The sequence below is a fragment of the Oculina patagonica genome, chromosome 4, assembly GCF_052425735.1.
Source record: "Oculina patagonica isolate OP01 chromosome 4, crgOcupat, whole genome shotgun sequence".
Classification (NCBI taxonomy): Eukaryota; Metazoa; Cnidaria; class Anthozoa; order Scleractinia; family Oculinidae; genus Oculina; species Oculina patagonica.
The window spans coordinates 14,517,044-14,539,155 of NC_135761.1; the positions used below are offsets into that span (position 1 = coordinate 14,517,044).

General features: G+C 38.8%; 3 protein-coding genes across 3 annotated transcripts; all 3 read left to right on the forward strand.

Moving 5' to 3' along the window:
- Positions 1-1,162: 1,162 nt before the first annotated feature.
- Positions 1,163-12,807, forward strand: LOC144649617 (putative G-protein coupled receptor CG31760). Its single transcript, XM_078509143.1, has 10 exons — positions 1,163-2,101; positions 5,006-5,183; positions 5,680-6,018; positions 7,020-7,088; positions 7,193-7,302; positions 7,969-8,177; positions 9,830-9,968; positions 10,693-10,798; positions 11,431-11,571; positions 12,161-12,807. The coding sequence occupies exons 1-10, from the start codon at positions 1,266-1,268 to the stop codon at positions 12,353-12,355; spliced, it is 2,322 nt and encodes a 773-aa protein (XP_078365269.1). The 5' UTR covers positions 1,163-1,265; the 3' UTR covers positions 12,356-12,807.
- Positions 12,808-15,005: 2,198 nt separating this feature from the next.
- On the forward strand, positions 15,006-15,905 carry LOC144648167 (melanocortin receptor 4-like). Its single transcript, XM_078507796.1, has one exon. It carries the CDS (start codon positions 15,006-15,008, stop codon positions 15,903-15,905), a length of 900 nt encoding a protein of 299 aa, XP_078363922.1.
- A 2,030-nt stretch (positions 15,906-17,935) lies between these two features.
- On the forward strand, positions 17,936-18,835 carry LOC144648168 (melanocyte-stimulating hormone receptor-like). Its single transcript, XM_078507797.1, has one exon. The coding sequence runs from the start codon at positions 17,936-17,938 to the stop codon at positions 18,833-18,835; it is 900 nt and encodes a 299-aa protein (XP_078363923.1).
- The last annotated feature ends 3,277 nt before the right edge of the window (positions 18,836-22,112 follow it).

Genomic DNA, 22,112 nt, shown 5'->3' on the forward strand with positions numbered 1-22,112 from the left:
TAATAGCCAGAAGTGAGGCAATCCAGTTGACATTTTATCGGAAATTTTCCATTATCGAGGAAAACACGGAGGTTGCTGTAGACAAGTTACAGTGCTGTTGGAAAACGAGTCAAACAGTTGTCGTCTTTGTCATCTTTCAGGGAAATCTAAATAGCTCTGTTTGCTTTTTTGTAAAATACTACATCGGCACAGACACAAAACTACGCTTGGTGAAGCGAAACTGTAGGCAGGATAAGGACGATAAGTGTAATGTTGAATGAAAATGAACGTAAAAACACTGATCTTTAATTTTCTACAAAAATATTCGATTGTTGAACTGGAAAGGAAACGGAAGTTGAACTTCCTGTATTTATATTAATTTTTAATATTTTCTTTATTTGAATCTCTGCTATTTTTAGTGTCGTTTTCTTGTGTGAACTACAGAATACGGCATCAAAAGACCCCTGTGATGAACAGAAATAAAAACAAACGAAGAAGCATTATCATGTTTGTGATAACAAGCTGTCTCTTAATAGCCAGAAGTGAGGCAATCCAGTTGACATTTTATCAGAAATTTTCCATTATCGAGGAAAACACGGAGGTCAGTGCGGACAAGCTACAGTGCTGTAAAAGGTTTTCAATAGAGAATGATTTTTAATTGACTCTTTGTTTATCCAGCTCGTTCAGAGAAAACAATATGCTGTACATGTACATTGTCTAAATTTTGCCCATTGTCCAAGAAGACGAATTAAATTATCTCGGTTGGGCTGTTTTTGGCGAGGAAGGTTTCATAAACTGCCTTTGCGGTTATAATACGTAATGTATATTTGCATTATGTATAAATAGCATAAGCTTTAAAACAGTGTTTCATTTCTTACGAATACATCCGGTTGTTGTCTTGTGAAAGAGTTTTAATTACGTTCGTCAAACAGAAATTTGGCGGCGATGTTTCTATTGTGATCACAAAAGAAGATTATAATATTCGTATTTTCAAAGTGCAGGAAATAAAATATGCATGCTGAAAGGCTACACCGTATTATCATGCGAAACATTTCCATTTGTGTTATCTTTTTCGAGGAGATTGATAGGCACACATTTTAACTTTGCCATCAGAAAGCGTGACTGGATCGCGTTACGAAACAGATTTATATTTGGATGCGAAAGTGGACAGATCTACTGTGACTCAATTAGGGCCCCGTGACAGTCATAGAAAGGTTTCCGTTTCAAATCGTCGATGAAACATGATTTTTTAATTTTGGGCTACAACTGCTTCTTGGTAGAGCGCTATGGAGATTGGCAAACTGCAGCTTTGGTTTTTGGCACAATACATTTTTATAGGTGGTCTAGATCAACTTTTTTGTGGGTTTATTTTCGCCGGAGCAATCACGGACAAGGTCAAAGATGGCTTGGCGAGCAGGAGTTCTGGTCACTCGGACTTCAGCAAACCCGAAAAAACAACGGACAGAAGTCGCCTTTTAACGGCTTTACAATATGTGGAAACGATTCAAAGACGAATGGCGAACAATAACGCCAACTGTTCCACAAATCAATCAGTTGTCCTTGACATTACTTTCAAGAACGCACGCTGGAAAAGCGAAGCACTACTTGCCGTGGAGGTTGCAAATTTGTTGACTTCATTATGGCGAGTTAAAACGGCGGATGGCTTCTCCATGGTGGAGAATGACACGTTCCTTTACAATATTGTACGATCGAACGTTCGATTTTCGCCGTCGATCTTTGGTTCGGTGGTTTGTTTTGAGAAAGACCAGTATCGGAACTACGAAAGGTTTTGTCCGTACGCGTTCAGGGACAAAGCTTTATACAATGGTGTCATCCACGTAAAAGATATTTCTGTTGGTCACGATTATCTGACCAGTCCAGAAACCATTTGGTGGAGGGAACCGCGCGAACTTAATTTAAACCGAACGGCGAAATTAGACACAGAAATCTACACGGTTCGCCTGAACCAATCTACGGCCGATGCGGCTCGCAATATCTCAGTTCCAGTTGTTCAGTACAAAGAAGATGGATTTTGGACTCGGCCGTACTTCGATTGTTTTGGCGGAGAGATTTGGATGATAACATTTCTGGCTCCGTTTTTTAACGAGTCGAATCAATTTCTGTGAGTATTTTTCTTTTTCTTTATTTTGCAGTATTTGCTCGTCTGATTGACGAGTTTAGAAATTAATATGCTAAGTACTGTACAGATTCGTGTTCATTGTTGCGTACACTTTTCGTAGCGCCGCTTTGCCTGTAACGCAAAAATCATTTCTCGGCACGTTCTTTTGGTATAGAGTAGAAACATTCCAGAGTACCGTTACTTATTTAGAGATAAAAAACGACTTAAAAATATCCGCCCATCCAAAAAAGAATTGTTGATATTGAACCTGGTAACATGCGATTGTTTTTCCTGTTCAATTTAAATTCAAATTTGTGTGCTGATTAATAACAATATAAAATGTTCTAAATTTTCCCGACCTTTTAAAATTCGCTCAATATCATGGCATCTCCGTATATTTGCTTTCGTTTTTCAAATCTGCTTTAAAATATGACGTTCATAGGTTCGAAACCAAAAATTTAGCACTGAATCAGTGTGGTTTTTGCCCTGTACGTGTATGACATTTGGAAACCGATAAGCGGGTTATACGTAGACTTATTAAACCGCGGAAGTGATGAAATTTCACATCATTACCTTTTCAATGCCATCCGCCACTGATTATTTTTTAAATTCTCTCAACCCGTCCATGAGAAATCCATGTTAGTAGGTAATGAGAACATCATCACAGGGGAAACGTCTTGCCTTAAGCCTGAATCTTCAGATGTGAATCCGCATGCATTTATCAGGGATTGAATCCAACAAACTGTCAGCACTCTCTGGGGTTAATTAGTTCTGTGTGTTATAAGTTCTGCTCCGAGTAATTTTATTTTTACCCTGATTAAAAAATTTTCGCTCTTTATACTATCTATTGCATTTCGACAAAACCATTAATTTAGCCCAACGTTATTCAGTCCAAAAAAAAAAAATATATTATTATATATTAAAAAACGCGATATAAAAACGTAATCTTTAAAATCTTCCTGTTTTTTTTTTCCTGAAGAAAACGTGTTGACTTAATCAAGCATAGAACCTCAATTTTGCACTTTCCATAGAATAATCTATAATTTGACTTTAATAAGTTCTTTTTATTGCATAGGAGAAATTGTAAAAGTTAATTTCTTAGAATATTGCCCTTATTGAGTACCACTGATAGTCACGTTCTGTCTTTTCCTCTCTTTATTTTCTTTCTCTTTGCGTTGCTTTTTCGAAATTGAAATTTGAAATTTCTTTTAGCGAAAGAGGTCCACGCTGCCAAGGAGATCGAAACTGAACTTCGTGAACGTTCTCTTTTGAATAATAATTTACTACTTCTGTGTGAACGAGTTTCTAATTTGTCGATGTTATATTCCAGCGCTGTTTTTATGTGATCGCGCGCACTCAATTTGCAGTAAAAAAGCCGAATGCAAGCATCGTTAAGTTCGTTAACGCTGGAAACCATTAACAGAAGTGCGTTTTAATTCATACTATCTCACGCTAAATCTCAGTCAAATCAGTATTCAAGTGCTCAAAAGCCAGGTTGATAAAACAAACTGAGATAGGGACATCGTTGAACAAATAGTGATATGACAAAAGTGACAGAATGTTCCCGTGCAATGATGACTGTTTTGACAAGAGCAAAAGTAAAATAACTCGGCCTTTGCTAAAAGTTTTGTTCGTACAGCTGAGGATACAAAGCTGTGTTGTACAGCTTTTTCAAAACGTCGATGTAGTTTCTATGTTTTGCAGAAATAGCTTTTGGGGCACGTTTTGTGGTGTTGAAAATAATTTGCAAAATGACATATTTCAGTTTCCCGTGTCAACTTGTAGGCCCTTAAAACCAACCCGGAAATGAAGCAATATCCGTGCATAAATGATTTAAAAAAGATATTGGATCAAAGTTTGACCCCCAGACAAGAAAATAAGGAAATTATCATCCTCTTTCTTTGAGCATTTCTAATTAATTGCTAAGACTGTTAGTCGCCGATTTGCAGAGAAATCAGTTGAATGCGACAGAAAGTTAATATCTTTCTCTTACACAAGAAGATCACTGATAAACAATTTCATTAACAAAAAGACTTCATACTCGAGTTTTCTCACTAAAAGGGAATAGTCAAGAGTTGTAGTTGAGATGACATTTAAATGCTCGTAGAAAACGAAATCAAGTAGTACACTTGTTTTGGTAGAAAGTTTCCCTTAGTAAGCTACATGATAGTTATTTTGTTACCCCGTGAGGACAAAATAGATGTGGAAACCATGTTTCAATTTCCTTCGTTTAAGTCTACTAGGCGTCGCAAGTAGCTTATTGAAAAGGGATGCCGCCGTTTAAAAATACATGCTTAGAATAGCTTGAGCTTTATCTAGTTATTAAGTCCAATTGTTAATTACGTGAACTGACGAAATATTGCTCGGATTTGCAAAAGGCTAGAGACAACATGATTCATTAAATTTCACAGAGTTCCTGTTACTTCCTTGTCATACAACGAGAGTGACACAATAACTGGAGAGTTAAGGGTCTCACCATATTTTGTTTTTGGTTGGGCGAGTGCTGGTTAATTTTGCTTGCGCGCGCCTGGCATCTTGGTAGCCTGCGGTCAGACATTCTCGTACCTCGAGTTTCGTCCCTTCTGCGCAGGCTGAAGAAACGCCGACCGCGGGTCAAAGGGAACGAACACCCGGGTACGAGGATGGCGGTCAGACGATTTTTTTTTCTGGAAGCGCCTGGCAAGTTGAATCACCGTACCATCACTGTCCCCGTACCACTATATGCAGTGTTGATTTTAGCTAAAAGCGAAAAGCGAAAAGGAGCCCATAACTGTGACCTGTTTCGAATTATTATTACGAATTAGTTGTAGTCTCGGCACATTTTGCTGAAACGCAATGGAATACCGTGGCTTGTCTTGACCTATTCTCTTATTGTTATTTATTTTTATTAATTCTTTTTTATTTTAGCGGTGTAGTAAGTATCGATGTTGAGTTGAGTAGCATCGATATAAACCAGTGTGATGCCCAGGACTCCACGCTGACAGACAATCGAGGGGGGAATGGAAACAGTGATCGAACAGGAAGTACAGATTCTGTTAAGCTTCTCGACTTTCTAGGCACGCACAAATGCAAGAAATCCACGCAGGTAAGGGCATGTCCAGGGAGAGGATTGTGTTGCAAAAGGACCTATCCTTAATCTTCTTTAATTTGTATCTTGTTTGTTAGTATCTTATGAAACAAAAAAAGGCAATAAAAACCAAAATTGTTTTTTCTAACATTAATTCGTTGGATTGGGAGGTTCGTCAAAGAGGCTCGTAACCTTATCCGCGAGGTTCCTTACTTACAAGTAACGTTTATTAACATGAGTCAAACTAAGATATTTCAACAAAAATAGGAAGTTTCGACCGTATATAAACTAAGTTATTTTTAAAACCCGCACTCTAAGGTTAAAAAAAATAGATCGATATAGTATGCCGAATAGCTAATACCAGATTACCGACATTATGGGATCCTTTTTTTTCACGTCTACAAAAAAACACTTATTGAATGAATGGCCACAAAAGAAATGGTCTGCGGGGATACCAATCTCACTATTTCACGACGTAGCATTTAATAACTGAAAGATTTCTTATGTTATTCAGTGTGAACCAATCGCCAATCAAGGCTTCAAACGAGGCAGCTATCGCTGTACTTGCAAACGAGGCTTTTACTTCCCAGACCCCGGCTCCGACTCCAAAGCGTTCAACGGCAGCGTCATTGAAGAGGAATATGACAAGAAGCAAAGAGGAGATTCGTCTTCTTATGATGACGAGTTTGACTGTGTGCCTTGTAGTGAGGGATGCGAGGAATGTACAGATGGCAATCCGTGTGTGTACAATGTGAAATTTATCCCTCGGGTAATTCTTATCACTATCGATGCTTTCGCGGCTTTACTGGCTGTAGTAATCGGAGCTGTGGTATTTGTCTTCAGGGAAAGTAAGGTAGAGTAATCGTTCCAACTTGACTCAACTTGAGACGTTCCTGTAAAAAAACTATTGAGTTAATTGAAGATCGTTGGTGGAAAACTGTATAAATTTTACGCAGGGTTAAAACGGGCCTGTTCATTTGGCAGACTGAAGAACTTAGAAATTCCGAATGCTGTTGTGCAGACGTCAAGGGTAGGTTAAGGCTGGCTTGGTCAGTTAACGTTTACTTTAGCCTAGGCTGGTTCAACGTATTGTTTTAGCATTGCAACTTTCAAGTCAATGAAACTCAGTGACAAACTTCTTGCTGTAGCAGTAGGAACCTTCCGGGAGAGGTTTACTTTTCTGTTTAATTATGCGAAAATTCTTTACAGCCAAAGGTCAAGAAAATAGTTTTTATAGGGAATAAACAATTTTAAGCCCGGGCAAAGCAAGGATGAGAGTTGATAAGATTTGACTCTCATGAGAGTCTTCGTCAACTCTTGTCAACTATCGTCAACTCGGGCCAAACGAAAACGAGAGTCCGTCAAACTCTCATTGACTCTCATAGAAAGTTTGAGCACGTTCAAAGTCGACGAGAGCGCACGAGAGTCGATGAGAGTGCATGCGAGTTTCAGGCCAAACGAGAGCGAGAGTGTGAACTCTCATCAACTCTCATCCTCTTTTGGCCCGGGCTTTAAACTAGTTGCGTATCATCTTCCATGAAAGTGTAAACAAGTGTCAACCTCAGTGTAAACTCGAAATTGAATGCTTTTGTAGGTACATGTAGCAGCCACAATTTGATCTACACGACAATATAATCTTGCCATACCCAATGTCAGTACAATTCCCATTCAGTAATCTTTACGAGCATCAAGAAGGCCTGTTAGATAAGCCTTCGAGCGCAGTTGCCTATCGTAGCTGAAGATTGATATTCTTTTGTAGCAACTCAGGTCAATAGCCTTACTGTTTGTTTGTTTTTTTTTGTTTTTTTTTTTTTTTTTTTTTTTTTTTTTTTTTTTTTTTTTTTTTTTTTGAAGATCTTTGAAGTGGCCAGTCCAGTTTTTCTAGAGATTCTTCTTCTCGGCTCTGTCCTAATGCACTCATCGGTAAGACGCTACATTTTTTGCATTTATATTTGTTGCTTTTTTTCATGCCCTATTTTGTTAAGTGTTAATTGAAATTATGATCATCGTGACCTTTATTTTCCCAGTTGGCCGCAGCTTATGTGGACCCATCTGGTTTGACGTGTACGATAGGAGTCTGGCTTTACCAGAGCGGCTTTGTTCTTGTGTATGGAATTCTTGCTCTAAAGGTTTGGAGGTAATGTGTGCGCATTCAATGCGCCTTTAACTGATTTGTTTGTTTGTTTGCTGTCTGTTTGTTGTATAGAAAGACGGAGAAGCATAACCCCCCGCCAAGTGATATTTTTCCGATCTATGCACGCTGCCCAACCTAATTTAGTACATTTGTAAGAGATTCTATCATCAGGTAAGGTATGAGTGAGAGCTAGTGCTGGAAGCAGGGCAATACTGCTTATAAAATCCCTCTGGACTACTAGCCTTAGAAAGGAAATATTAAAGATCAGCGGAAGAACAAGAAGCTTTTTGACCCTAGAGGACTTTTGGAAAACCACCTCAGTTGCCATCAGATCACCTTGTAGAAAAGGTTACGTAATTCGAGGGCTATATAGTGAGACAACTTCTTGAAATTGCTATATACCATATTCGTATTCTCAGTATTTGACAGGATTTAGCTTGCAGTGGAGGCCAATGCGGGGGAATATCATTAAAAAGAGCGTCATGTCATTTGCATTTGAAAAGATTCCCCGCATTAGTCTCCATTGAAAGCTAGTTCCAGTCCAATACCAGACTGATACGAATATGGTCTATTGGCCGTAGAACAGCTATTCTGGTAGATACTTAAAATAATATAGACAACTTTATTAGAGAGGGTAGCACGTAAAAGAAAAATTCTGGTTTCTTTCAGGGTATCGTCATCATTCCGTGTCCGTTCTCCAAGGCGAGTGGACGTGACAGAAGGCATGATGGCCAGTCGCCTGGCTATACTATGCACTGCTGTTGTCATTTACCTCATCGTCTGGACCTTATTCATGCCTCCTCACGTGACCGACAGCGCAAGTGATCTGCGATTCAAACAGTGCTCCACTGACGTCATGACGTACGTCAGTGTGTGCGGTAAGGTCAAAATCACATATCACGAGATATTATAGTAAGGTAGTATTGGAATTTCTCGAAACGGAAATTCTTATAGGGGCTGACACGCAAAGGGACATGTATTTCATGTAGTAGGCACAAAATCTCATGCAAGAAGATAACAACCACACACATATAGATCGGGACACGCTAGGCGACAAATCGCTGCAACATGTCGCAGGGACAGGTTGCTGCAACATGCTGCCTCTCGTGTAACACGGTCCATCACTGCAACAGAATTGTGTCGCTGCGATCAATTGCTCGAATTCAAACCAGTTTGAATTCGTGCGAATGATCGCAGCGACTAAATTAGCGTTGTCGCAGCGTGTGCACACTTCTGCGACAAGTCGCTGCGACAAAATATAAATTACCAACGGGAGAGAACGTAATGTATATTTGCCATATTGAATTGGAAAACTAGTTTTAATTCGCTGCGTGGGCACCGAACAAGCGCCTTGTCGCAGCAACTTGTTTTGAAGCAGTACACACGGAGCGACTTGTCGCAGAGACCTGTCGCTGCGACTTGTCGCCTGATGTGTCCCGACCTTAAAACATGTCGATAATATGTTGCAGCGACAAGTCGCCGATACTTTTCAGGGGGCGTGTCGCTGCAACATGTATCCGATACATTTTCTTGTAAGTATACATGATGTGATTTTGTCCCTGATACATGGCACCTAAAAAAACAGTTAGTTACGAGATGACTCGAATGACTCAATGTTAATTTACATTGCATGTAAATTAACATTGCATCCAGACGCCTGAGGGCCTATTTATATGGAGGGGAGTTGTCCCTGGTAGGAGGGTTACCCTCTCCCCCGAGCCATCTTTTGCCGAGCGTTTAGATGAGAAAGTTGTCCCTGTTGACCGAGCCAAAACTTGGCCCTCTCGGTTCCAAAAGACTGGCGAGAGTTGTTTTGAAACATCTATTATGGCTGCTTTTTCCAAAATCAGGAACGCTGAATCGTCAACCAACACCATTTTTTGGACTAATTTACCGCCGACTTCGATTTCAATTTATCTGCAATTTTGTTTTTGCTGATTATAGCGTTTGCGCATGCTCCGTATGTGTCAACTTGTCCCTGGTAGGCGAGGCAAAAAAAACCAAACTGTTTATATGGAAAAATGTTGGCTCGCTCCCCAGGGTCACCCTACCTTCAAAGCGAGTGACCCTCCACCCAGGGTCACCCTGTCCCCCGAGCCACTTTGCAATTTCTCATATAAACGGCTCGCAGCTATTTATAAAGAAACGATGAAAAGCTCTCTCGCCCGGGGTGGCTCGGTATGGAGGGTAACCCCTTCTACTAGGGACAACTCTCCTCCATGTAAACAGGCTCTGAGAGTAATAAGCTTCCGGAGAGACTTAAGGTGCTTATGCCTAATATATACATCGCATCTAAGCTGCGTCGAATGTAGTCCAAGCTACAGAAATCGTGTTCTACTTTGGTTCTTGTGTTGGGATTTCAGCAGATTATCTGGGACTTATATTTCACTTGAGCGACTGAAATGCGACATTATATTTAAATTAGGCGGCCTTATAATTATGGAGACAAAAATAGATATAACGGTTAACTGGTAAACAAGAGAATCCAAGTGCTTATTTTAGTTTCCATTTTCCATTTTCTTTCTTACAGGTGATTTTATTTTGCTGGTGGGCGCCATGTTTTTATGCTTCCGGGTTCGTAATGCACCCTCGGCCTACAACGAAACCAGATTCACCACTTGGGCTGTTTACAACGCCATGTTTATCACGTGTTTTGTCGCTGTGTTAAGGTGAAGAATTTATATGCTATATTGACAATGCCCATCATCCAATAAATCAACACAGAAGTTGTAATCCTGCCAAGTTTGGACAACTAATCTGTTAAAAATGTACCTTTCGATAGAACCTGGGAGTACATTTACGTGACCAATAGCCTGAACCCCTTTTAGGGGGAAAAGGAAGGGCGGGGAAAATAGAGTAGAGGGATGGGATAGAAGTCGGAGATAGGGAAGAGATATGCGAGTGGGGGAAGGAGAGAGAGAGTAAAGAGATAGAGATTGAAGGGAGGGGGGGGGGGAATAAAACGGAAGAATTATACTGTCAGCTGCCTCCTAACTAAGCTTAAGAGCCTGCAAGAAAACTGTTAATGTTTAGCATAACCCAGTGACCAAATATGAACATCGAGCAACATCTGATTAGCTACACCGATGCACCAACTGTCGATTGATAGTTGCCTCTCTCAGTTGCCTCTCTCGGGGCACGGGGTTGTGGAAATTTACGTTTTAAACAAAACGGCGTTAATAAATATTTTTTTCTTTTTTTTTTTTAAAAATAAAAGCGTTATGCTAAAACAATAAGACTGCTGCGCTCAGTTTTCTATCGACTTTTAAAAATAGTTGGCTCAGGGCCTCGCTCCTTGGCAATTATCATCGGGCCGGCTCGAGACGCGCAGGTAGGAGGGAGCTCGCCATCTTGTTTTGTCACAAAATTCTTAGTTTTATCACTCTATCTTAGGATTCTTACAGTCAACAACACCAATCCTGACATCCTGTTCGCGACGGAATTTATTCTTATTCAAATGACGGCTACCGCGACGATATTGCTGCTGTTTATACCAAAGGCAAGTTTTATTTTGATACACTAATGATGCTTCCTGCACGGGCGACCGGAACGACAGAACCGGGTCAGCGAGATGTAAAAACACGGTGGTGGAGGGAACCGGGAAAGGGGCATCACATCAAACACCAGAGCAGCCGGTTCCGCTGATGAAAGCGCCCTTAAGGCGAGCCTGTTAAACAATTAATCAATTACATATTAGGAAGGCGTGCAACCCGCGGTCAGTTTTTTCTAAAGGAAGCAATGCTCTGAAATATTGTACTGGAATTACCTTCTAGATCAAACGACCCTAGTCAGCCATGCTTTTGTTTTTATTGACGTAGGCGATTTTCGGTATTATTTTTTTTACGGAGCGTGTCTAAACGAAAGAGATCGCCGTGAAACTGCTAAAGGTAATTTAACAGACCTCCAGTAACACAACTTCTGTGAAGCCATAACTCATAAGATTTTTCGCTTCACCATACAATTTTCATAATTTTGATGACATCGAAAACGGCGCATTTCTCGGATTTCAAGGCGTGACTGTCTAGAGTCCTTTAATGTTTGATAGCGTAGATTGTTTGTTTTAATATTTTTTATTTGGTAATGTCTTGTTTTAAATTTGGATTTTTATTTTTGTTTTTAACTACTGAACAGTTCGTGTTCATACGAAAGATGCGTGGTCAGGATGCCAGCCGGCGTTTAACTGACAATCAACCAAGAGGCTCAATCCAGTCCCCAAACGGTAGTTGCCTGAACGACGCGGCAACATTAGAGAGAGAAAACGAAGATTTAAAGGTATTTTGGATTTTATTACATAGAATCATTAGTAACGTGATAAATGTTCACATACTATCGAGCTTTGAATCAAATCCTTCCTTGCTCCTTCAGGAAATACGTACAGTGGGGCTTCCATTTAACTATACCTCAGGCTCTATAACGAAGTCTTCGATATTCTTCAGCCCGGCCAAAGTTACAGTAAAATGTATGGAACAGGACCTCGATATAACGAACCTCGATATAACGATCAAATTTCCCTAGTCCTTTGGCACTTCGTTAAATCGAGGTTTCACTGTATTGCAAGACTGAAATCTTTTGCATGAATCAATCAATATCAGATGATAATTGTTAGAAAACAGATATCGATTCGTATCAGCCAATCAAATATCAATCGATATTCACAAGTTAAATGTTGTCGATAAAATTAGATGAAAATCGCTAAAAATTGGTCAATATAAAAATCACATACTTTCCGTATCGACTGGTATCGATTTTCAATGTAAATCTATTTATTAACATCGTTTATTATCGATTATCGATTTCACCGATTGTTCAGCTTGGGAATAGAAGTGTCCCCGGAATAACCACTTTGTATTTATTTGCGCAGGACGAAGTTAAGAGACTGGCTCTGAAGCTGGCCTATCTGCAGTCTCGTCTTATGAAGGACAAAAACAAACATATAAAGAGTGCCACCAACAGTCTTTGTCGTGTTCGCTCTGCAACCAATGATGACTTTGACGACAGCACACTGAAAAAGATGTCGTCATCACCAGTTTCCAGGTTCCTGAGCTCGCGCGTCTGAGAGTGGAGACTTGGGACTTATTTTTACCGCGGTCGCTGCACAATGACTTCATGTCTGCTGAATAAACTACTTCCATTTGAAACAAGTGCCTAATCATCTTGCAAGAATTTTAATTTTAATCGCTGCACAATGACTTCATGTCTGCTGAATAAACTACTTTTATTTGAAACACGTGCCTAAACATCTTGCAAGAATTTTAATTTTTTGGATCTCTTTAGTAAACATTTTAAAGCAAATTAAAAGTTTAAATTACTGGAAAGACACTGGAGTTCGATTGATGATAATTTGTTTCAACAACTGTCTTAACTAAGTAATTTTTGTTCTACTAAACAATGTAAATAAACAAATAAATAGTTGATCCAGTATCTTTGAATGGTTGTAAATATCAAGGAAAATAAATTGTACATTGACAATTTTAATGAAAGAAAAATAAAGTTACTTTTCTTGATTAATATCAGTTGCTACTTAATTAGTTCAGCATTCAATATTAGACGAGGCAGAGGAAACAAACATATTCTCTTTCAGAGTCTTGCTTTGAAAGTAATAACAAAATCATTTACATTTTGCCTGGTCAAACACGCCAGATGGTCAGATTCGACTATATCGCTTAAACAAGGTTTGGCCATGTGTTGATCTTAATTACGGGAGATAAACAAATTCGTGGCCCAATTTTGGCCCAAAGAAATTTTTCGACGAATAACTATTAAAATATTCAGTGGAAGAGGTTAAACAAAATATCGTGATTTATCAGTGGCGATAGTTTTATAATGGTTGAAAATGGGACGTGAAACGAGATTATCCTAATGCTTCTTTTGTCCTTAGGTTCCGGAGAGCATTTTCTTAGTCCCCCCCTCTCCACTATGGGAGAGCAAGAACATCAACGTAGCCAACAAGTGTAGTTGCATTTCTTTCAGCCACGAACATTTTTCTGTCCATTACAGCATCATTAGGCAATATTCTGAACCTTTGTATTGCGACTTCTCTTTATCCTCCAACGAAACGTTTTTTTTTCGATGCTTGGCGGTGACTTATTTTTGTGTTGGTTTTATTTCGCTTCAATTTTATCCAATAATTGTTCATTATTATTATGTTAATGAAAAGGAATAGGAAGCCAATGCGGTTACAACAGACTTAACTTGACGATAAAGTAATTTTAATCTTCTTAAAATACAGCCTAGCCTGAATACAGGCTCTCCGCAGAGAAGAAAAAACAAGAATGAAGAAAGGGAAGGCTCCTTGGCTCCACCTGCCACCCTAAGGGACGGACCATTATTTTTTTGGGGGGGGGGGGGGGGGGGGGGGGGAAAAAAAAAAAAAAAAATTTTTGGGGGGGGGGGAGAAAAAAAAAAAATTATTTAAAAAAAAAATATATAAAAAAAAAAAAAAATAATATTTATAAAAAAATTTTTATAAAGAAAAAAAAAAAAAAAAAAAATTTTTTTAAAAAAAATAATATTCCCCCCCCCCAAAAAAAAAAAGGTCCGTCCCTAAGAAGAGCTTGCTCGTAGGCTAAATACAGCGTCACGTACACGAAATGCACACATGGTTATTTGCAACTCTGCTTGCATTTTGGCTTCTATAAACTCTCTTTTATTTCATCGAGAAATAAAATGGCCATATCTCCGGAATCATGACATCATTTCAAAGGGATTATTATCAGTAAGATAATTTGAACCATGTTATGTCCATTAAATAATCTCTTCTCTGTTTCAGTGGCATGCCTGGAAAGCAGCTATCTCGAAGCTACAAGTGCATGAGCACTTTAAGCAACATTTCATTTCACTCGTGTTTTTTTTTGACATTTTCCTTATCTTTTACATTTTACAAAACGGTGGAGGCATTGCACTGAATATAGTAGGATTTGAAAAAATGGTTCCCAGCAGGCGCAGTTGACAAGTTAGGTCGTTTCGAGTTGTTTTTTCTGTTGCATGTGCCAATATTAAGATAAAAACAGGAAAAAAATTTAGGGCACTAATAATCGTATCTCTAAACCCGTTTTTTTTTTAAAGATCAGAGAAGTGAAACAAGCAGTGAAGCACACAATCAAACAGGTGTATCTATCAAGTTAATTAATGAAAATCCACATCTTGCTGCAAAACAAAAGTGACAACTTAATTGTGTTAGGAGATGATACGATTATTTTTTGGTTCAGTTTAAAAAACAAAACAAAAAACATCTTCTTTCATCTGATCACTCTAAATCAAATGCTAATGATTACGGAATCGTAGATAAGGTAGTTCTGTTTATAACTTACAGAAGTGATAATCCTACTTCGTGTTATATAAAAACTCAAGTAAGCGAACTGTCAAGGAGCTCAATTTGTTTTTTAACCTGTATTGGTTCTGTAGCTGAAACAATTAAATTAGCATATTTCATATCTATGTTTAACCTGTAAGACGATCCCTACAGGAGGTTATTAAAGAAGACGACTTCAAACTCAATAACAAAGTCAAACTAGTAATCATTTGTCTAATGCCCCACAACCTGTCACTGTCATCGAGCAAATTGCTGTAGTAAAGAAGCTGTAAAATCACATCTGAAATTTGATGGACGTCATATCTGGAAATTTAAGCGAATCGAATTCCCTTTCTAGTACAAGCTGGTCGAATTATGCAAATATGACTATGATTGCTAAGTGTAAACTACAGTGATGGCGAACTTAACTGTATACGAAAACTACACAGGAAAGTTTGTCCAAACAACCTCGCCACCATGGCCGACAGGAGTAGTTGCATTTCTTGCAGCATTGAACATTGTCCTGTCCATCACCGCATCTCTGGGAAATATCTTGATCCTAATTGTTCTCCCTAAAGTGACTTCTCTTCATCTTCCAACAAAACTCTTATTTCGATGCTTGGCAGTCACTGATCTTTGCGTTGGTCTTATTTCGCAACCACTTCATGCTACGTTCTTGATTTCTTACATAACAACGATGGACTTAAGTATTATAAATCACATTGGGAATATAAATCCTGTTATAAGTCTGGTGCTCTGTGGAGTTTCGGTTGTCACATCGACTGCAATAAGTGTGGACAGACTTCTTGCGTTAACGCTGGGATTGAGATACAGACATATTGTAACGCTGAGGCGAGTTCGTGCATTTGTAATATGTTCTTTGTTCCTTAGTGTTTCATGTGGATTGATACATTTTTGGAATTTTCGTATAACCTGGATTGTAGCTTTTATTTTTGCAATACTTTGCCTGGTTACTTCAATTTTCTCTTACACAAAGATCCGCCTAAAATTGCGTCAGCATCAAGTTCATGTGCAAGAGCAAGTTCACCAAGAACTACCGAACGGTGGAGGAATTCCATTTGATATAGCGCGATACAAGAGGACAGTATCTAGCATATCGTGGGTGCAAGTAGCATTAGTTGTTTGCTATGTTCCGTTTTGTATGGTGTCTATATTTAGGATAAATGATAAAACGTATGATATGTCTTGGCTAGCTACGACAACTCTTGTCTATTTAAATTCATCTTTAAACCCCATTCTTTATTGCTGGAAGATTAAAGAAGTGAGACAAGCAGTGAAGGACACAATCAGCTAGACAAATTTGATGCCAGTTTACAATTTTTTTTTTTTTTTTTTTTTTTTTTTTTTTTTTTTTTTTTTTTTTTTACTTCAATTAATACCAAAGTGTGACCAAGTTAGCGAAGAAATGGTCGTTTTGACTTTTACACTTTCATTTAGAATATTTACATCAACACAAGCATTCACTTAAAAAACAGTAAATAACAGAGTGCTTATTAGCGCTTTATTCTTCTTGAACATCAATAAAAATTTAAATCTCACCTTCAACTTTCCCACAGGATTTCGAAAGCCTTCTATAACAGGGCCGCAGCCAAAGTTTAATCACAGACGAGGGATTGCGAGCCCTGAAGGTGGGAGCCTAGAGGGTGGGTGGAGCACGCCGACCCCAACACCCCCCCTCCACCAGAGAAAAATTGTGTTGTCGAAATAATATACTTACAGTATTCTCGTGAGATATGTCTTCAGAAAAAATCAAACTGGGAAGCCGTTTTCATCTTAGGGGGGGGGGGGGAGGGGGAGGGGGCGGTCATGGGGCATGTTACCTTAGGAACTTAGTTTGAAAAATTGCTAAATGATCCTTTAGTTGCATTCATTTGCGTGAGGATTGAGACCTTTGAAAGTTGCTTGTTACACACTTATACTTGCTACTGAAGGTCTTGAGCGTGTGATAAGTTGATGGCGATGCCATTTTCGGTCTCCTTTTATAAATCCCTTCCATCTCGATGTATGCACGAATAAAGCTAATAGCCGCATTGTGAGCCAGTTAACTATTTTCAAAAGAGTTAATGATATGTCAATACCCTGACAGTGTAACAGAACTACCATGATTTGCCAGAAGATGTGAATTCTATGTTCTCGTGGCAAAAATTTTATGTTCTCGCGAGTTCGCTGCGCTCAGTGGTGAGAAATCTTTTTTGCCACGAGAATATATCACTTGAGCAACGGAACCCATGGAGACATGAGGAATGCCACACAAAACATGAGTCGCCCCAGACGCCCCCAGGAGAGGCGCGTCCTCCCCGGGAAGGGACGAGAACACCACGACGAGACAACCGAAACTGAAAACAAACGGCAATATCAACCCATATAATAAAAAGAACATTACACGTTGGCTCAAAGATGTGAATTTTATATTTTCGTAGCACTGAAAACGATTCCTCACGACTGAGCGTAGCGAACTCGTGAGAAATCTTTTTTGCCAAAAGAACAGGAAATTCATATCTTCTCGCCATTGTGTTATATCCTCTATTTCTGAACCCAATTCAGATAACTGACTCGTCCCCAGTCGTCTTCATACAGCACGCGGCAAAGATACAGCGGAGGGAGAGATGGGTACCAAAGGGAGCGCAAGGGGATCATCCTTTGCTCCCCCACCTCGCGCGCGTGCTTCTCCCTTTGCCGCATGCTATATGAAGACGACTGGGGACGAGTCATTTCAGGTAATACAAGCATTGAAGTTCACAATGAAACAGGTGTGTTGTGGGTCAAGTTCGCTAATGTATGTAGATTGGCATGTAGCTACTGCCAAGTTTACTTAAAGAGATTATTTGCCTTTTATACAACATTAAAACACTTTAATTCTTTTTCTGAAAACTGCAAGCTTAATGCTGATGACTGCAAAACACCAGTATCAACAAAACAGTTTTAAATTTATTTTTTAAAAGTGATCTTTCACAGTATTTTTTAAAAAAGTGCGCAACCGATCGATCGTGCATTTTTTGTGTTGGTTCTGTATCTATGGCGAGCTATAAAATTTACATATATATCTAATTTCTTTTTTTGATGGTTAGGATAATCCCTAAGCCAAAATGTGGAAGAAAGCCAACTTCATGATAATAGATTAGAGTAAAAAAAAAAAAATATTTGAAAGTCTAATGCCCTCAGAACTGTCACCGTGATATAGCTACATAATGAATTAAAACAACTAGGCATTTGACGGACGTAGTCAATTCAGTAATCATTGGTGAGCTAAACTTTATTTATTTACAACTAAACCGTCTTTATGTAACAAGCTGTTCGAAGTGCTGACTGACACTCAGAACAATAATGGCGAGTTTTCCTGTAGACGAAAACTATACAAGCAACCTTGACACTAACCCAAGAACGCTTCCATGGCCAACAGGCGTAGTTGCATTCCTTGCAGCTTTGAACATTGTTCTGTCTTTCACCGCATCTCTGGGAAATATCTTGATACTAATTGTTCTTCCCAAAGTGACTTCTCTTCATCCTCCAACGAAACTTTTATTTCGATGCCTGGCAGTCACTGATCTTTGCGTTGGTCTCATTTCGCATCCCCTTCATGCGACATTTTTTGTGTCACACATAGCTGATATGAACTCGAACATTATTAGCTACGTCAAGGAAGGGAATCCTGCCTTAAGTATTATGCTGTGTGGTGTATCGATCCTCGCATCGACCGCAATTAGTGTGGACAGACTTCTTGCTTTATCACTGGGACTGAGATACAGACAAACTGTAACACTGAGGCGAGTTCAGGCCTTTGTAATATGTTCTTGGTTGGTTGGTGTTTCATGTGGTTTGATGCAATTTCGGTATTTTGGTATCGCTTGGATCATCGCCTTTATTTCTGCAATTTTTTGTCTAGCAACGTCGATATTCTCTTACGTCAGGATCTTCTTAAAACTGCGACAACATCAGGAGCAAGTTCACCAAGAGCAACCGAACGGAGGAGGAATTCCAATGAATATTGCGCGATACAAGAAGACAGTATCTAGCATATTATGGGTGCAGTTGGCTCTGGTTGTTTGCTATGTTCCGTTTTGTATCGTGTCTATATTAAGGGTAAATGACATGAAGTATAGCATGGCTTGGCTAGCTACGGCAACCCTTGTCTACTTTAACTCCTCCCTGAACCCGATTCTTTATTGTTGGAAGATCGGAGAGGTGAGACAAGCAGTGAAAAACACAATTGGACAACTTTGTTGAGTGTCAAGTGAATTTATGTAGACCGTTAGAAAACTACCAAACGTACTTGTTAAAACACAGGCCAGATTCTTTTAAAAGACCTGAAACTCTGGACCAATTGTTGTTAAATAGTAATTATAAGAGACACACAATAGCGTTTAGTCATTTGGGAAGGGCATGTCACTTGCTTTAAAATCATCGAGCAAGCTAGGTTTTCAAAATTTATTTGTTTCACTTATCTTGTCTTTCTTGGTACTTGCAGAGAACTGGGGTGTAAGGGAACATTTTTCGTAAAGTCCTGCGTCTCTGTTCAAGACAAATAAACTTTAAGTGAAGAAACCAACACGTTTAACCGAAATATAAAACGGCATCTTTTTATCAGAAATTCTTTTGAATATATACTAAATCTAGGCATACGAACGTACTGATCGAGTGCGTTACCAAAAAACGGATGTCTTATAGACAGCAGCATTATTCATTTAACGTACTTCAGTCTGATTCCAATCAGCAGGTTGTTCTATATTCTCGCTGTAGTGAGATTTTTTCATCTAATTTAGCTGTTCAGTACTAGTGTAGTGACGACTGTTCAGAGCTTAACTCTAAATCACCAACAAAAATATCCACGGACCGCGCCATTTGGTAATTTTTTCAGCAGAAATACTAAAGAATTGTTTCAGTGCTTTTATCCGCAAACTCACTTTGCGGTTTATTTTCAGACTTATCATCATAGAAAAGTTAAAATATAAACGATGAAATTGATGCTTGGATTAGTTAGTTGACATAAATTATTTATACCTTAATCCTCTAGCCTGGTCCTCCAGCCTTAGTTGATTAGTTGGCGTTAATTTTTATTCTTAAAGCTTGTTGTCCCTGAGGTTATTCTAGCGATAAGCTACGGAGATCTTGCGACAACCTTTCTAACTGTAATTGAGAAGGCAAAATTTTCAATTTTTTCAGGTAAAATATTCCTTTAAGACCGTTATTAACACGAAACATTTTTTGGTGAAAATAATGTAAGTTGGTAAAGAATACTCTGTTATAAACTCTGCGTGACGCTCATCACAAAAGAGTGTTAAGGTTAAAAGGATTTTAAAGTACAGTCGAAGCTGTAGCGGACACCCTCGGGACGAAGTGTGGGAGCTGGCCGGAGTGCGAAGCGGAGAGGGAAGGGAAAGATGACGCAGGGGACCGAAGGGGGACGGAGGGAGACACACTGAATGGCACGGTGACGAACGGCGAGAGAAAGAACAAGAACAGAGCCGAGGGAAGGATGGGTGTCCGCACGGGAGCAAACAAGAAGAAAGCGGCGAGTGTCGGGCCGCACGGGAATGTCGCCACGAGAGAAAGAGGTGTGGGAGAAACGGGCAACAGGCGGCCGAGAGAGCGCCGCACGAGAGTGTCGTTAGGAGAGCTTCGACTGTACTATACAATCTTTTAACAAAAACGTGATATTGAAGTTCCTGAATAAACGTTATTTCTATGTACTTAGTAGACAACATAATTTTCCAATTTGTGCGATTAGTTTATGCAATGTACGGGAAAAAGGGAAAGGCCGGGAATAAATAAACAGTCACTTATTAATATTCATTCCATTTTGTTGTTTTAATTTCTGGCGTGCCTATTCTTTTTAATTTTGTATTGTTTTAAGTTTTAAGGTTTTAAACTTCTAGAAGTACAATGTGTTTAAAGAGCTATAAAAGCATTGAAAGATGCTTCTATTCTTATTCCGTAAATGAACTATTCAAGTCTATCAAAGAGAAGAATATAATGAAATGAGAATTTCATGTCATTTAAAAACAGTTGCGCCTAAATTTGAATAATTAATTTCAATAATTTATGTCTATAAATGTAGCTTCTGATGTAGTCATTTTCGTGCCACGGGCGATCTCTTCTGAAGTAATAGCTATAGCCCTGATACATGTTCGAAAGCGAGGCTTGGTGGCGAAACTAGCTTGTCCGACGTAAACATACATAACGGCAATGGCTGTTGGCTCAGACGAAAACGCCCGGGGCCTGGGAAAGGAGATGGGAGGTATTATTAAAAGGAAATAGCATTGTTTACTTTTTGACTTAAAGACTGGGAGTTTCCATTAACACGGTAGAGTGACATTATTAGTTAACAGTAAAACAAATCATTTGTCGGATCCAGCAGAAACTGAAGTTCTTTACAATTTTTTTCTATCAAATCTCAAAGACAGTGTTCCAAATATCATCTCGGCTAAAAAATTTAACCTGAAGTGTGTCAGTGTTGTTCCAGTGTATAATAAATAGAGTAGAAAATGAACTTTATTTTCCTTAATCTTGCAGTCGACTGATATAACAGGAAGGAAAGAAAAAACAATTTCACTGATGATGTCAATAACAGAAATGGAAATTTTCATGCCTAAACGAACGTCTTTAATAGATATGGAAGAAAGTTGGTGATGGCCGCAACATTTACTTTTGAAGAATTGCAATTTGCTCTAAGGCAGTTTCAGATAACAAGGGGCGTAAACTGTTTTGAATATTGTCAAATCTAACTATCTCCCCAGGACTATTCAAACAGAGGCAAAATTTTCTTGTTGAGCGAGGGAAAATTTGTTTGGACATAACAAAAATTGCTAATCTCGCAAACACCTGCTATTCGGCAAAATTCGTGGACGATAGTGATTGCGGAGACTAGAAATGAAAGCCTGTCGGTGGATCAAAAGGGAAAGTAGTTGCTAACGATAGGTTTTGCTAGAAGTGTTGTGCGATTAAAAGTGATAGAGTTTCTTTAGAAGTTTTTAAAGGTGCTTTCTGTTAATTGACAAGGCAGGTGTATTCTGTATATTGGCGTTCAAATGGCACTCTAGGGTTTTAAAGGACCAATAGAACGGATTTGAGATCGACGCCTTAAAGTCCATCTGAAGAGCTAATGAATCTTTTTCGTGTGAAAAGGAAGATACGAATGCAGGCTAAGCTCTTCAACTGTACAAATGTTTTTCATTTATACTTCATGTTTCCTGTTATAATGTAAGTTTTGGAAACTGTGTTAGCTAACGCAATACAAAGAATTTTTTTTCCTTCTTCATTTTCAACACTAATATATGTATTATTCAGTACTACAACAAAGACAAAATACTATAAAATAATAAAATAGAAAGAAAACTCATCTAGCCTTTCGGTATAATCTAGAACTTTCTTCATCACTTAGAAAGTTTTGTTTTACGGTTGTGCAAAAGTTTACAATTCAGTTGAAGTAGATTTATATTTTGAATAAAGCAAACGAGAAACAATCCAATTAAATATTCCTCCTACAGGAAACCGGCCTGCACAA